Genomic DNA, 14,327 nt, shown 5'->3' with positions numbered 1-14,327 from the left:
GTCTCTGGAGCTGGGGTCTCTGCAGCCTGGGTCTCTGGAGCCTTGGTCTCTGGAGCCTCGGTCTCTGAAGCCGGGGTCTCTGGAGCCTGGTTCTCTGGAGCCTGGGTCTCTAGAGCCGGGGTCTCTGGAACCTGGTTCTCTCGAGCCTGGTTCTCTGGAGCTGGGGTCTCTGGAGCCTGGCTCTCTGGGGCCTGGGTCTCTGGAGCTGGGGTCTCTGGAGCCTCGGTCTCTGGAGCTGGGGTCTCTGGAGCCTGGGTCTCTGCAGCCTGGTTCTCTGCTGGAGCCTGGGTCTCTGGAGCCTGTGTCTCTGCAGCCTGGGTCTCTGGAGCCTCGGTCTCTGGAGCCTGGGTCTCTGGAGCCTGGGTCTCTGCAGCCTGGGTCTCTGGAGCCTGGGTCTCTGGAGCTGGGGTCTCTGGAGCCTGGCTCTCTGGGGCCTGGGTCTCTGGAGCTGGGGTCTCTGGAGCCTGGGTCTCTGGAGCCTGGGTCTCTGGAGCCTGGGTCTCTGGAGCTGGGGTCTCTGGAGCCTGGGTCTCTGCAGCCTGGTTCTCTGGAGCCTCAGTCTCTGGAGCCTCGGTCTCTGAAGCCTGGTTCTCTGGAGCCTGGGTCTCTGGAGCCTGGTTCTCTGCTGGAGCCTGGGTCTCTGCAGCCTGGGTCTCTGCAGCCTGGGTCTCTGGAGCCTGGGTCTCTGCAGCCTGGGTCTCTAGAGTCTCAGTCTCTGGAGCCTGGGTCTCTGGTGCCTGGTTCTCTGGAGCTGGGGTCTCTGGAGCTGTGGTCTCTGGAGCCTGGGTGTCTGCAGCCTGGGTGTCTGCAGCCTCGGTCTCTGGAGCCTCGGTCTCTGGAGCCTCGGTCTCTGAAGCCTGGGTCTCTGGAGCCTGGCTTTCTGCATTCTGGCTCTCTGCAGTCTGGCGCTCCTGGCTGGCACTGTCTTCCTGAGAGATGTTCACTTTCTTAGCTGTTGTACTGCTCTTCAGTGTAACATCTCTCAGTGCCTCTGCAAAGAAAGGCACAGCTGCTTTATGGAGGTGCATGTTGTCATAGAGATCACTTGGCAGCACACAAGGGTGATCGACAGCATGCACCTGTGGCAAGTTTTTGCAGTGTTCGAGGATGCTCTCATTGACCGCTGTTATGATCCGTGAGTCAACATCCAGCCTTGGTAGGATGGTGGAGATCACAATCTGAGAGGTAGGAAAGGTCTTGCAAGCCTTTTCTATGACTTCTTTCAGAGATGATGCCACATCCACCTTTTTTGAGCACAGGTCATTTGTACCTGTGTGGATCACTATGTGGTTTGGCGATCCAAGGCTAGCCTTGGTGAGCATGCACAAGGCTGCCTTTGTATTTGGACACAACAGCTTTGCAACCTTGTGCCCAGGAAAGAGTTTGTTCTCCTGGAGGAATTTCCCATTTGCATCCAGTAGCAGAACAATGTCAGCCATGGACGCGGTGATGGGGGCTGCTGTGTCCTTCTTGGTGACCCTGCAGTCCTTCTGCCTGGCAGCCTGCTGGGACCCAGCTTTCTTCACTGGGACCTCAGCTTTCGCCAGGGTTCTGGGCTGAGGGTTTTTGGGGTCTCTTGCTCGAGCGCCAGCAGCCTTAGCCACCGGGTCCCGAGGGCTGGCCGCCTTCGTCGTGGGCTGTCGAAGGCCTGCTGCCTTTGACAGGCACATCAAGGCGGCATTGTGTCCGGCCAAGGCCGGCTTGTGTTTCTGAGGTGTTTCTGTTCTCAAAGACATTGGCTGTCTTAGAGAGGGGGTCTGGTGGTTGGCAGGGGATAGCATTGTTGGGGGGCACTGCTGAAGGCAACAGTGCTCAATTTCTGCACTATTTCAGTGACGTCACGAAACACGGCACGTGACGTCACAATCGGACCTGGCCAACACTGTAGTGCATCTCAGTGAAGCTCTGAGCCTCCCATCAACTCAGCTGTTGGTCGTAGTAGATTGATGACGTCATCAGTTTGATGTGGTAACAATCTTCGATGGAAGTTCAATTGGAATCGTGTGCGCGCGCATGTGGGAATGCATGCGCGTGCCAGTTCCGTTCGGAGAGATTTCAGTTTTTCTCGGAGCTTCATAGTAGGGAGGCTGCAGAGCTGCAGAGGTTTTTTCAGCCTAACTCGAGCAAACAGAAGTCTCAGGAAATTTCACTGCATTAAGATGTTTGGCTCTGCAGTGTGAAGGCTCTCTGGTGGCGTTTGACTCCCTGTGGCTCTTTGCTTTGAGGATGAGGAGCTGCAGCAAAGAAAAGCAGGGTCGGGATTAGGGTCAACAGTCATTTCAGCTGTGCGCAGGAATAATTCAAGTGCAAACAATGTTGTTTTTCTTCACTTTAAAACTTTAACATTTTTCAAGTCTCTGTGAGTATTCAAAGTTGTATAATCATGATGGGTAAAAGACTGTTTGGCCTTTGTGCGCTTGTGAGAAACCTGTCAGTGTAGGAAACATGCAGAGGTCAGGTTGTTAGTCTCTCTGTGTTTCTGTTTCTGTCAGCTGCTTCTCCAGTCCCTGACAGGTGAGAGACCTGAACCCTTCCAAGAGCTTCAGCTCAGTCAAACAGAAAAATGGCAATTACATTTTTGAATCAAATTTTAATTATTAGACATCTTTTATCCAATATTTGTTACACCCAGTATTTAATTTGTTCTAATAAATGATGGTCTGCTGTATTAACTTTGCTGGCGAGTAAACTTTTGGTATTTCGAATGCAGACTTTAAAAAGTAGATTACTTGGAGGGATTACTTAATTTGTTTTTGTTTTATTTGTACTAAAATCCAGGCGCGCATTTGCCACAAAGATTGATTGATTGATTGATTGATTGATTGATTAACTAACACGAGTGCACCTGACAGGCTACCACACACTCTGGTAGACACAGCCAGGACACAGCGGACGTGATTTATTTTATTTTATTTTATTTTATTTTATTTTATTTAACAAGAGGATCGATGGCCCAATGGGAGCAAACATCTACAGTAGAAACTACATCTGTGGTCACGTCTCCCCGAAATATTTTGTTGTAGTGGCTTGGTCTTTAGTGTAGCAGAGACGCTACAGAATGATCATAGAAATATTACAGGGATATTATAGGAATACTACAGGCAACAGGGCGTCTCTGTCATCCTCTTGCTTTACATTAACATATTCAGCTGAACCACCCGCATTCACCTCTCTCTCTCTCTCTCTCTCTCTCTCTCTCTCTCTCTCTCTCTCTCTCTCTCTCTCTCTCTCTCTCTCTCTCTCTCTCTCTCTCTCTCTCTCTCTCTGCTATGCACTACTCTATTCTGAAAAGGCCTCTTATAAGGGCCTCATTTCTGACACGGGCCACACAAGCCCCAGTTGCACAGTGGTTGGTGTCTCTGCCTGTGATTTCACTGATTACCTCACTTTCAAGCAGAGAGGAGGAACTCGTCAGTGAAATCACCTGGTGAAGTTTTTGGTTGGAATGAAAACCTGCAGCCTCTCAGCTCACTATGACACATGGTTGCCTTGACATCCATGTGCAGAAATCAAAAATACGAGTGGTAAACAGAAACTCTGACCAAAATAAACGAGGTGAGATGTCCACAGCGTAGTATCAAAGCCTACGATCATGAGAGAAAGCCCAACCACGTCCACTGAATGCTGTGTTAAGCCTGACTTATATAGCCAGAATCTTAAGTAAATGATGTAGTGATACACACTCTTGTACAGTAGGTGGCGGTATGCACCCGAAAGTTGCTTGCAATCCGCCATAAAACCAAGAGAAGAAGAAGATACTCGACACACAGCATCTGTCCGATGCTGCGCAGAGCCACCAGCTTCATTCTGAATACCATCGAGTTAGTTTTCTCGCTGAGATCACCGCTTTGCAGCACATTTCTCCTCTCAGGAACACGATCATGTTCAAACTGAAGGACTTTGTAAACCAGCGGCTCTCTGCTGCGGCCGTGGAAATATTTGGAGAGTTTGAGAAAATGCTAGATTTGTATAAAGCAGAAGTGACTCGGTCGAAAGAAGAGGTGGACAACCTGCGGAACCAGCTGGACCTCCTGCACGACAGATCAGGTTTGGTGCTCCGGTTTATGTATCCAGTCTACTGTAATATGCAGTATAGTGTCGCTTACATCGTGAAATAAGTGTCTGATTGTGTGTGAAAGGGTTATCTGTTGTGGCAAGTCACACAAAGGACGGCGATGCTAATTTAGCCACTGTGCAAATCTGTGTCCACACTGGCGACGCCGTGAGAGAGGGTTTGCAAAACAGCACAAAAAATCGCATCGGAAAAAACGAATTTTCTGGAGAATGCTCCACAAACAGGGATTAGAAAATCAGCCAGATTACTGCGGTAAAGATTCCTGCTGCATCCCGGTGATCGGGGTTTGAATCAGCCAAACAGGTTGAATGTTAAGTTTAGGATGATGATCCGGTCATCACTGATGGCGGTTGCTAATCGTAATAATTAACAAAATATTATATTAAGCGACACTATTTAATGTTATCTGGCCAGCATGATGGTCCCGCTTGGTGCAATACGTCCTTACGGGTTGTGGCTAATTACTGACTTGCTGCTTGTGTTTGATCTACTGGATTCAACATGAACAGTAACCGCTGATTAGTCACTCAGTGCAGCCCTGTGGCCGCCTTCATAATTTGACAGTACAGTATATTCAGCACATTGAGATATGGCAACAACAAATCCACACAGAGGAGAGATGAGGTGGATTGCTCATCATAGCCTGTTTCGCGAGTACCGCCATCTTGGCTGATCACATGGTTTGAGAAATGCCTTATGGGATTTTTTTTTTTTTTTTTTTTTTTTTTTTTTAACATGAAAAAGTAAAATGATCATAACAACTCTACGATTGCAAAGATGGCTATAACTCATTCCCTAACACTGTCGTATTAAAACAAAAATAGTAAATTACCAGTCAGTATGATCATTACTATAAACCATATTATGATCATATTTCAATATAGCTAACGTGATAGATTGTAGCCAAGCATTAGTCTGTTGGGTAACTTTTGCCTTCCTCCCATCTGTAGCTGCAGAAGCTCCAGCGGCCCACAGCACCGTCACTGCAGACGGGTGTGACTCCATTCTGCTGCAGGAGAAGCTGCTGCCCTCGACACCAGTGGAAATGGGACAAGAGTCAAACTTCAGTGTGAAGGTTGAAGCTGCTGGTGTAGAAAATCCTGACTGGAACAACGGCATGCTACACTCAGACCCTGAAGTGTCACAGGTTAAAGAAGAGCAGGAGGAACTGGGCATCGACAGTCAAAAACAAGAGGCTGTTTTTCTTTCTCCTGATGATGTGAAAAGTGAGCAAGATCAACCAGAGGCAGAATTTGAATATGAATTGCAGCCGCTCTCCTCAGACTGCTCTGCAGCTCAGAGTGAGAACAGTGATGATGAGGATTGGATGGAGAGCCAAGGAGCTCAAAGAAGGACCAAGAAACGAAAAGCAAAGTCAAAGCAACGACAGACTGACAGTAGTACACAGGAGGGACGTGAAGTGTTACCTCATGAAGATTCTTCTGCCAAAAGTCAACCTGATGATCGTATTTCTTGCCATTTGTGTGGCAAGTCTTTCAAGTACATAGGTTTTTTAATGAATCACATACAGACACATGACAAGACAGTTGACTGTCATGTTTGTAGGATAACATTCCAGTCAACAGAGGAGCTGATAAAACACTTACAGTCTGCTGTTAAGAAAAAACATTTTTGTGATGTTTGTGGCAAAACTTTCACCAAAATGCATCTGCTCAAAGAGCACTCAAAAATACACACAGGGACAAAAGAGTTTACATGTCAAGACTGTGGCAAAGCATTTCTCCGAAAAACAGACCTTACTGTGCATGCTAGGACCCACTCTGGGGAGAAACCGTATCATTGTGAGTTGTGTGGCCACAGCTTCAGGACAAGTGATCGACTCAAAACACACATGAGATGCCACTCTGGGGAGAAGCCATACTCATGTGATTTTTGTGGGAAAACATTCAGTCAGAGGTCTAATCTTATAAGTCACAAGAGATGTCACACAGGAGAGAAGCCATATCACTGTGAGGTGTGTGGCAAAAGTTTCAGGACTAGCTGTCATCTCAAAACACACATGAGATACCATTCAGGAGAGAAGCCGTACTCCTGTGACATTTGTGGTAAAAAATTTTGCCAGACCGGCGAGTTGACAAGACATATGATGACACACACAGAGGAGAGGCCATATGGTTGCCATGTTTGTGGCATGAGATACAAATTTGTTAGAAATCTGAAGTTGCACATGAAAAATCATGAGAAGGAAACTACAGTGGCTGAGTCTACATGCATGGAGTAACTCAACTACTGGCCACGCTCTGGTTCAGGATGTAGGTGCTTTTAGCTGCATAGATACATTTTTGACAATGAGTGAGTAGGCCCTTGCAACAAGTAAATCAGTAACAGAATATTCTTGTCGATCTGTCCTTTTTAGAATGTGGTCTCACACTTATTGAAGTCTGCAGCTGGTAAAGAACCCCAAATCGTTATTCTTTTTGTCAGGCTCCCTTTCTTTTTACACTTAACCAGATATTTGAGAATTGAGCTGTAACTATGTTTGACTGTAATTGCTCTGAGGCAGCATGTAGTACATGGTTTCTCCTGTTACATAGCTTAAAGATATGCATTGACAACATCAGTGTTTTTTGTTTATTCTTTACCCTTTTCCCCGGGGCAGAGTGATATGTACTGTGTGTACCTCAGTAGATTTGCACTGTTATGTTCACAATACCACAATAAAAAACATTCTCATTGCCTCAGAAAACATTCTTCAGTGTTTTTACTTTGTTCAGATGTACATTTTCATTCTTGATGGTGCATGTTGCCTGTAACGTCAACTCTCAAAGGGAAAAACCAGCACTCCCTCATGTTGGCAGAGGCATGATACTCATGAGGTGTGCATATGAAACCATCAGAGACAATCCATTTATCACACATGCACCCTGCTCTATTGCAGAGGAATATCGCAACAAATAAAATCTGCAGTCTGTGGAGAAACAATTAACGTGTCCCACTAGTATGCATACGCATGCATACTGCATACTACACTACATACTTTGTAAGGGCACATACTAAAAGTAAAAAGTAGAAGTATACGATTTGGAACGCAGCCAATGTTTGGTCCCGATGCACATCAGAGCACCCGGATGTTGAGTTTAAAGCAGGTTTGACTGTAGGGTTGCCACCCGTCCCATAACATTTCGGAATCGTTCTTTAATTGAAAATGAAATGTTGCGTCCCGTGAACGCGTATTTTCATAAATGCCCCATACATGTCTGTAACACACATCGACACTGAATAATGAACAAAATAAAACACAGGAAATGTTAAGGGCAGCTCATTTAATGGTGGCAGGACCCACTTAGCGAGGACCCGACGCGAGGTACAGCGGATCATAGATATCTATGCAGCGGATAGACCAATGGGATAGACCTCCACCTCCCTTGGCTGCGTCTCTCTCTTTGTAACTGTCTGCCTGCCTGCCCGCTCCTGTTACCGGTTGCCTAGTTACACACACCGACGCTGCGCGCTGCACGTACCAGGGCACCCGCGTGTTTCAAAGATGTCTGCTACACCCGACACTCCACCACGTCCCAAAAAGCCAAAACGTTTGCAAAAGTACAGACGTGTATGGGAAGAGGCGAACCCGTGGCTCGACAGCGTCAGTGGCAACGAGTACAAGGCGAATTGCAAACGGTGTCGGCGAGTGTTTTCTGTGGCTCATGGTGGACTGGCTGACGTGCGGCAACATGCAGGAGGGGATCAACATAAAATAAACATGAGAACGGACTGGAACCAAACGGCAGTGTCTGTCACAGCTCCCGAGGTCGATACAGTAAGGGACATCATTATATCATCAGCTCGATTTCCTGTATGGTTGTGTATTTACCAGAAGATGTCAGTGCTTATGCTGATGTGGGCATATACCCTACAGTATTTTAGTAGACTGCATAAGGCTACACGTCTGATTTGTTTGTTACTTTTTAAGGCTTTTAGACTTTTAAAGTTTTTAAAGTCGAATAAATAAACACAAACATAAATAAACAATATAATTAATCAACTGTGGCCTTTGCCTATTTGAAGAGTGGGAGAGGACTGAGGGAGGGGGGAATGTTTTGCACTTTTATTTTTGTTTTGTTGAATCTTTAAATTTTGGTTTATGAATAAGGGCATGTACAAGTTTACAACTGTTTGAGGTCTTTATTATTTTTTATTATTTCTATTTTTTATTTTCCTCTTAAGTAAAAATGTCCCTAGGGATCACAAAGAGAGCCTCGACAACAAGTTTACCACTTTAAAGTTCATAGGTTGACTGTTTTCTTTACCTTAATATTTATGTTCACTGTTGCACTATATGCACACTGCAGTGATTGCACACTTTATTATTAACGGTTCCTTGTTAATAAAGCACTTAAAACTTAAAGTATGACTAAATGCTTTTTTCACTACCCTTTCCTTAATGACCACAACATAGAAGACACCACCTCTCGGGCCCGTGGAGGCCGAGGCCCAGAGGAGCCGTGGTGGTCGTGGCCCCGAGGTCGAGGAGCCGAGGTGGGCATCCTTTATTTTCATTTCTGAAAGGTGGCAACCCTTTGAGGGACTGCAGTATGATAAGCAGATAAACTTTAATCAGCACCCCATGCTGAAGCGGAGGGAGATGTAGATGAGATCTTTTTTGTGAATGCATTTAGATGGATTTGCAGTGAAAATGCTTAAGATGACTTTACGTATTTTAATGACAGAAGTCAAATGTACTCAAGTGTCCAAAATGACTACAAATGAGCCATCCAGCTTTTTACGACCCTGTCTAGATGATAATCCCCCTCTCGCAAATCTAGGACGGTTCGAGTGCGTTTTGGGTTAAGGGTAAGGTTAGGGCAGAGTAAAGCAGCACTGTACTGAATCAAGTGCGCTTGTGCGACAGTGTGAGAGAGTTTCGCAAATCTAAAGTTACCAGCTACACACGACCACTTTTGTTTCATTCCACTTCCCTAATGGTCACATGACCACATCAGTCTTCCGCTTCCGGTACAGTGCCTCGCAGCGCCATCAACATGGTACTGTAGAGTTTGTTTTCTCGCTGAGATCACAGTTTCACAGCGCATTTCTCCCCTCAGGAACACGACCATGTTTAATCTCAAGGACTTTGTGAACCAGCGGCTCACTGCGGCAGCCGTGGAAATATTCGAGGAGTTTGAGAAAATGCTCGATTTGTATAAAGCTGAAGTGACTCGGTCGAAAGAAGAGGTGGACAACCTGCGGAACCAGCTGGACCTCCTGCAAGACAAACCAGGTTTGGGGCACACGTTTATATCCAGTCTACTGTATTATGTGGTGTAAATTTTGTTATGGTGTTGCTTACAGCGTGAAATAAGTGTCTGAGTGTGTGTGAGGTTTATCTCCTGTGGCAAGTCACACAAAGCACGGTGATGCTAATTTAGCCACTGTGCAAATCCGTGTGTCCACACTGGCGAGGCGGTGAGAGAGGGTTAACTAAAGAAGTTTACAGCCTATGATGAAAACATCTATATTGATTAAGGCAAGACAACAAGTCACAGCTAAAACTGGAGTTTGCTGGTCTTCTTGGGTTGTAGCTTATTGTTGATTTGTTGCTGGAGATGCGCTACTTGTTTGTGAAAGTGAACTGTTTGTTCCAGTGCACTGGTAATAACAAAGTGCAACCATGATAATCTTAAAAATTTGAAAATACAACACATTCAGGTAATCGAGATTTGGCAAAGGCAAATTGATGTATCTGAGGTATGGCAGTTTGCTCACTGTTGCCTGTTTCCTGAAACATTGTCCTTTTGATACCAAAAACCAAAGTGGAATGTAAGTAAAAGATCAACACACTCCCACGATGCTGGTGGGTGTGCTTTAACCCCTAGAACAAAAAACTGAAAAATCTGCATACTAAATGTCACTAAGTCAAACCTTTGGTATTACTCGTGGACTGATGGACCTGTTTCCAGTTTACTGACTCTGTTTTCCCCAACATATTTGTCTTTCCACTGTTAATTTCCAAGATGAATGAGGGCTTGATATGTTCATTAGACAACTATATGTTAATTAGACAACTAATGGTCCAGGAAAGCTCCATGTGGCAGTATTGCAAAAGTGTATGCCTCTGCTTCTCAGTGCTTTGTGCACAATTTTTAAACGTATGAGAAGTTAATCTTAATACAGCCAGGGTCCAACTGTTCCAGATGTCCAGTACCTCTGTGCTTTTCTCCGCAACAGTTCACAAGTGATGAAACAAAGTGACATAAAACTCTCAAGTATGACCACTATACTCATGATCTACAGTATATGTGCCATGCTTTCATTGTCTATGGTGACTAACTGGGTGTTTGTAGTGGAGACATTAGTCTGTTGGGTAACTTTTGCCTTCCTCCCATCTGCAGCTGCAGAAGCTCCAGCGGCCCACAGCACCGTACCTGCAGACGGGTGTGACTCCAGTCTGCTGCAAGAGAAGCTGCTGCCCTCGACACCAGTGGAAATGGGACAAGAGTCAAACTTCAGTGTGAAGGCTGAAGCTGCTGGACCCTCTCACACCAATGCTGGTGGAGAAAATCCTGACTGGAACAACGGCATGCTGCATTCAGACCCTGAAGTGTCACAGGTTAAAGAAGAGCAGGAGGAACTGGGCATCGACAGTCAAAAACAAGAGGCTGTTTTTCTTTCTGCTGATGATGTGAAAAGTGAGCAAGATCAACCAGAGGCAGAATTTGAATATGAATTGCAGCCGCTCTCCTCAGACTGCTCTGCAGCTCAGAGTGAGAACAGTGATGATGAGGATTGGATGGAGAGCAAAGGAGCTCAAAGAAGGACCAAGAAACGAAAAGCAAAGTCAAAGCAACGACAGACTGACAGTAGTACACAGGAGGGACGTGAAGTGTTAGCTCATGAAGATTCTTCTGCCAAAAGTCAGTCTGATGATCGTATTTCTTGCCATTTGTGTGGCAAGTCTTTCAAGTACATAGGTTTTTTAATGAATCACATACAGACACATGACAAGACAGTTGACTGTCATGTTTGTGGAATAACATTCCAGTCTGCAGAGGAGCTGATAAAACACTTACAGTCTGCTATCAAGAAAAAACATTTTTGTGATCTGTGTGGCAAAACTTTCACCAAAATGCATCTGCTCAAAGAGCACTCAAAAATACACACAGGGACAAAAGAGTTTACATGTCAAGACTGTGGCAAAGCATTTCTCCGAAAAACAGACCTTACTGTGCATGCTAGGACCCACTCTGGGGAGAAACCATACAGCTGTGATATTTGTGGGAAGGCATTTAGTCAGAGAAATAATCTTAAAAGCCATAGGAGATGTCACACAGGAGAGAAACCATATCACTGTGAGGTGTGTGGGTACAGCTTCAGAACAAGCTATCATCTCAAAACACACATGAGATACCATTCAGGAGAGAAGCCGTACTCCTGTGAGATTTGCGGTAAGAAATTTTGCCAGACCGGAGAGTTGACCAGACATATGATGACACACACAGAGGAAAGACCATATGGTTGCCATGTTTGTGGCATGAGATACAAATTTGATTCAAATCTGAAGGTGCACATGAGAAATCATGAGAAGGAAGCTACAGTGGCTGAGCCTACATGAACGGAGTAACCCAGCTACTATCATACTCATTAAGGACTTGGTGGTTCAAAGTAACAGCTCAGCTGCTTAACACTGTATATTTGTACTCTGCTCCATATGAGTGTAATACACCCACCAAATTTGGTTCATTAAATCTTTCCCTGGTGCAAGAGCTTGTAGGAGTGTCCTGCCTGAAATTAAATGAAGTTGATACAAACCAGATAACAATATGATTTTCAGCAACAACACAAAGATGATTTTTCTTAAGGAAACACAACAACCCATGCTTGAAGTAGCTTCACTTTCGTAGTGCTTTTATGCCTGGTGGTTTCCAAAATGGCAGAGCTGTTTTGTGGAAGTGGTACAGTTCCACCATTTTTGATGCAAGGGAATTCAAACCAGCCGTCAAAGTGAGACATAAATGTATTGTTGTGCACCCCTCAAAAAAACAAACAAACAAACAAAAAACAGTTTTGTCTCACATCTCAAAATCATTTTTTCCAGTCTATATCTAATTCATATTGGTGCGGTACACTCCTGTTGAAGCGCTTGTTCTCATGACAGAAGGATTTAATGGACCAAACTTTGTGGATGTATTACACTCACATACAGCAGCAAATATCACTCTACGGGCAAGAATGTGAACTATCACTTACAGCTGCATAGATACAAGTAAATCAATAACAAAATAACCATGTCCACCTGTGTTTTTTCATCCACAAAGTTTATGATTCACCAGCAAAAAGTTGCTCAAGTGACGGGTTTTATTTCTAACAGAGGGGAAGAAACTGTGGCACATCAGCAATAGTAAACATATATACTGGAGTGAGTCAGATAGACTTAACTAGGTTTCTCATGACTGGAGTGACAGAATGATCACATTTAACATGCACTGGCAACACACTGGGGTTATGTGACCAACCGAGATCAGAATTGGATTCAGATTCACAAAGCAAATGTACATTCAATGTGCAGTGTTACATAGCAAATGGAATCACTCCAGTTTTATTGCTTTATGATTTCAACTGACAGCATGTGGCGGCAGACATACTTTATTCATTCTCACAGCTACAGCTAGTTTATCTGTTCACTGTCCAGGTCAACTACAGAGCTGCCCCTGGAGCTGGTAGGGTGTCTTGCTCAAGGGCACTTTAATGGAGTGGATGCTGAACAGAAGTACTTGAATTGAGCTGAATCAACTTGAACCTCCATATGATTGCAGACTTGACAAGATGTTTGAGAACTGAGCTGTAACCATCTTTGACTGTCATTAAGCCGCTCTGAGGCAGTGTTGAGTACATGGCTTGACAATAAGTTCAAGCAATCAATACTGTGTTCTTCAGATACAGAGTTTAAACATGTGCATTGACCACAGTCACTTTTTTGTTTTGTTTTTTGTTTCCCCATCTTTGCCCCAGGGAAATGTTATATGTACTGTGTGTACCTCTGTAGATGTGCACTGTTAAGTTCACAATACTGTAATTAAAGACTTTAAAATTGCCTTGTAAAATGTTTCTCATTGTTTTTTACTTTGTGAGGTTGTAGATGAAAGTTTATTTGGATAACATGTGTGTGTGTGTGTGTGTGTGTGTGTGTGTGTGTGTGTGTGTGCGCGCGCAAGTTTAGATATTTACCACAAGAAGTGCTGAAGATGACAGCTTGTCTTTTTTATTAATAAATAGCAGGCATGCAAGCTGAAACATAACGGAGAGTAGCCAATACAATGACCATACATCTGCAATCAAACATGATGAAATGTCTCTAAATGTCCAAGGCAGCTTTTTACTATTTTCATTGTTTCCCTGATGACACATGACCATAACATTGTTCCTTTCCAGTACAGTGCATATGTATGTTTGTGTGTGTGTGTGTGTGTAATATATATATATATATATATATATATATATACACACTACTCACAAAAAGTTAGGGATATTCGGCTTTTGGGTGAAATTTCAGGATGAACCTAAAATGCATTATAACCTTTACAGGTGAACTTAATGTGACCTTCTGTAAACTTTTGAATGCACATGTCCAACTGTTCAATGTTTCAGTACTTTTTGCACAAGTTGCTGTTCTCTAACAACGAGTTTAACGGCAAAATTCACATCAGGTGTTTGATGCTCCAGCTCATCGAGGTCGTATCATTAGGGAACGGCTACTGGAGACTGGGGTACCTCAAATGGAGTGGCCTGCACTTTCTCCAGACCTGAATCCCATAGAAAACCTATGGGATCAGCTGAGTCGCCGTGTAGAGGCTCGGAGCTCTGTACCCCAGAACCTCAATGTCCTGAGGGCCGCCCTTCAAGAAGAGTGGGATGCCATGCCTCAGCAGACAATAAGTCGACTTGTGAACAGCATGAGACGTCGTTGTCAAGCTGTAATTGATGCTCAAGGGCACATGACAAGTTATTGACACTGACATTTTTTGTTGTGGTATATCCACCACTGTTGTTGGCTTTTGTTTCAAGAAACTGTTTGAGATGAGGAAATCACCAGTGTATGCTTCTACTTAAATGCCCTACTTTCATGATATAATATCACTGTAGTGTGAACTTTTTACATTTTCCATAAATTTCACCCAAAAGCCAAATATCCCTAACTTTTTGTGAGTAGTGTATATATATATATATATAGAGAGAGAGTGCAAGAATGAGAGCTTCCCCAGGTGTGTCCTGCTCCAACATAAATGAAGTAGATACA

At 44.4% G+C, this 14,327-nt stretch overlaps 2 protein-coding genes across 2 annotated transcripts; both read left to right on the top strand.

Moving 5' to 3' along the window:
* Positions 1-3,780: 3,780 nt before the first annotated feature.
* On the top strand, positions 3,781-6,776 carry LOC115363166 (zinc finger protein OZF-like). The gene is made up of 2 exons (XM_030057266.1): positions 3,781-4,047; positions 5,026-6,776. Exons 1-2 carry the CDS (start codon positions 3,882-3,884, stop codon positions 6,315-6,317), a joined length of 1,458 nt encoding a protein of 485 aa, XP_029913126.1. The 5' UTR covers positions 3,781-3,881; the 3' UTR covers positions 6,318-6,776.
* A 776-nt stretch (positions 6,777-7,552) lies between these two features.
* LOC115363165 (zinc finger protein 436-like) lies at positions 7,553-13,128 on the top strand. Its single transcript, XM_030057265.1, has 4 exons — positions 7,553-7,853; positions 8,493-8,572; positions 9,139-9,314; positions 10,426-13,128. Exons 1-4 carry the CDS (start codon positions 7,581-7,583, stop codon positions 11,643-11,645), a joined length of 1,749 nt encoding a protein of 582 aa, XP_029913125.1. The 5' UTR covers positions 7,553-7,580; the 3' UTR covers positions 11,646-13,128.
* The last annotated feature ends 1,199 nt before the right edge of the window (positions 13,129-14,327 follow it).

This window comes from Myripristis murdjan, chromosome 8 (genome assembly GCF_902150065.1).
Source record: "Myripristis murdjan chromosome 8, fMyrMur1.1, whole genome shotgun sequence".
Lineage (NCBI taxonomy): Eukaryota > Metazoa > Chordata > Actinopteri > Holocentriformes > Holocentridae > Myripristis > Myripristis murdjan.
This window is presented reverse-complemented; position numbering and strand designations above follow the sequence as displayed.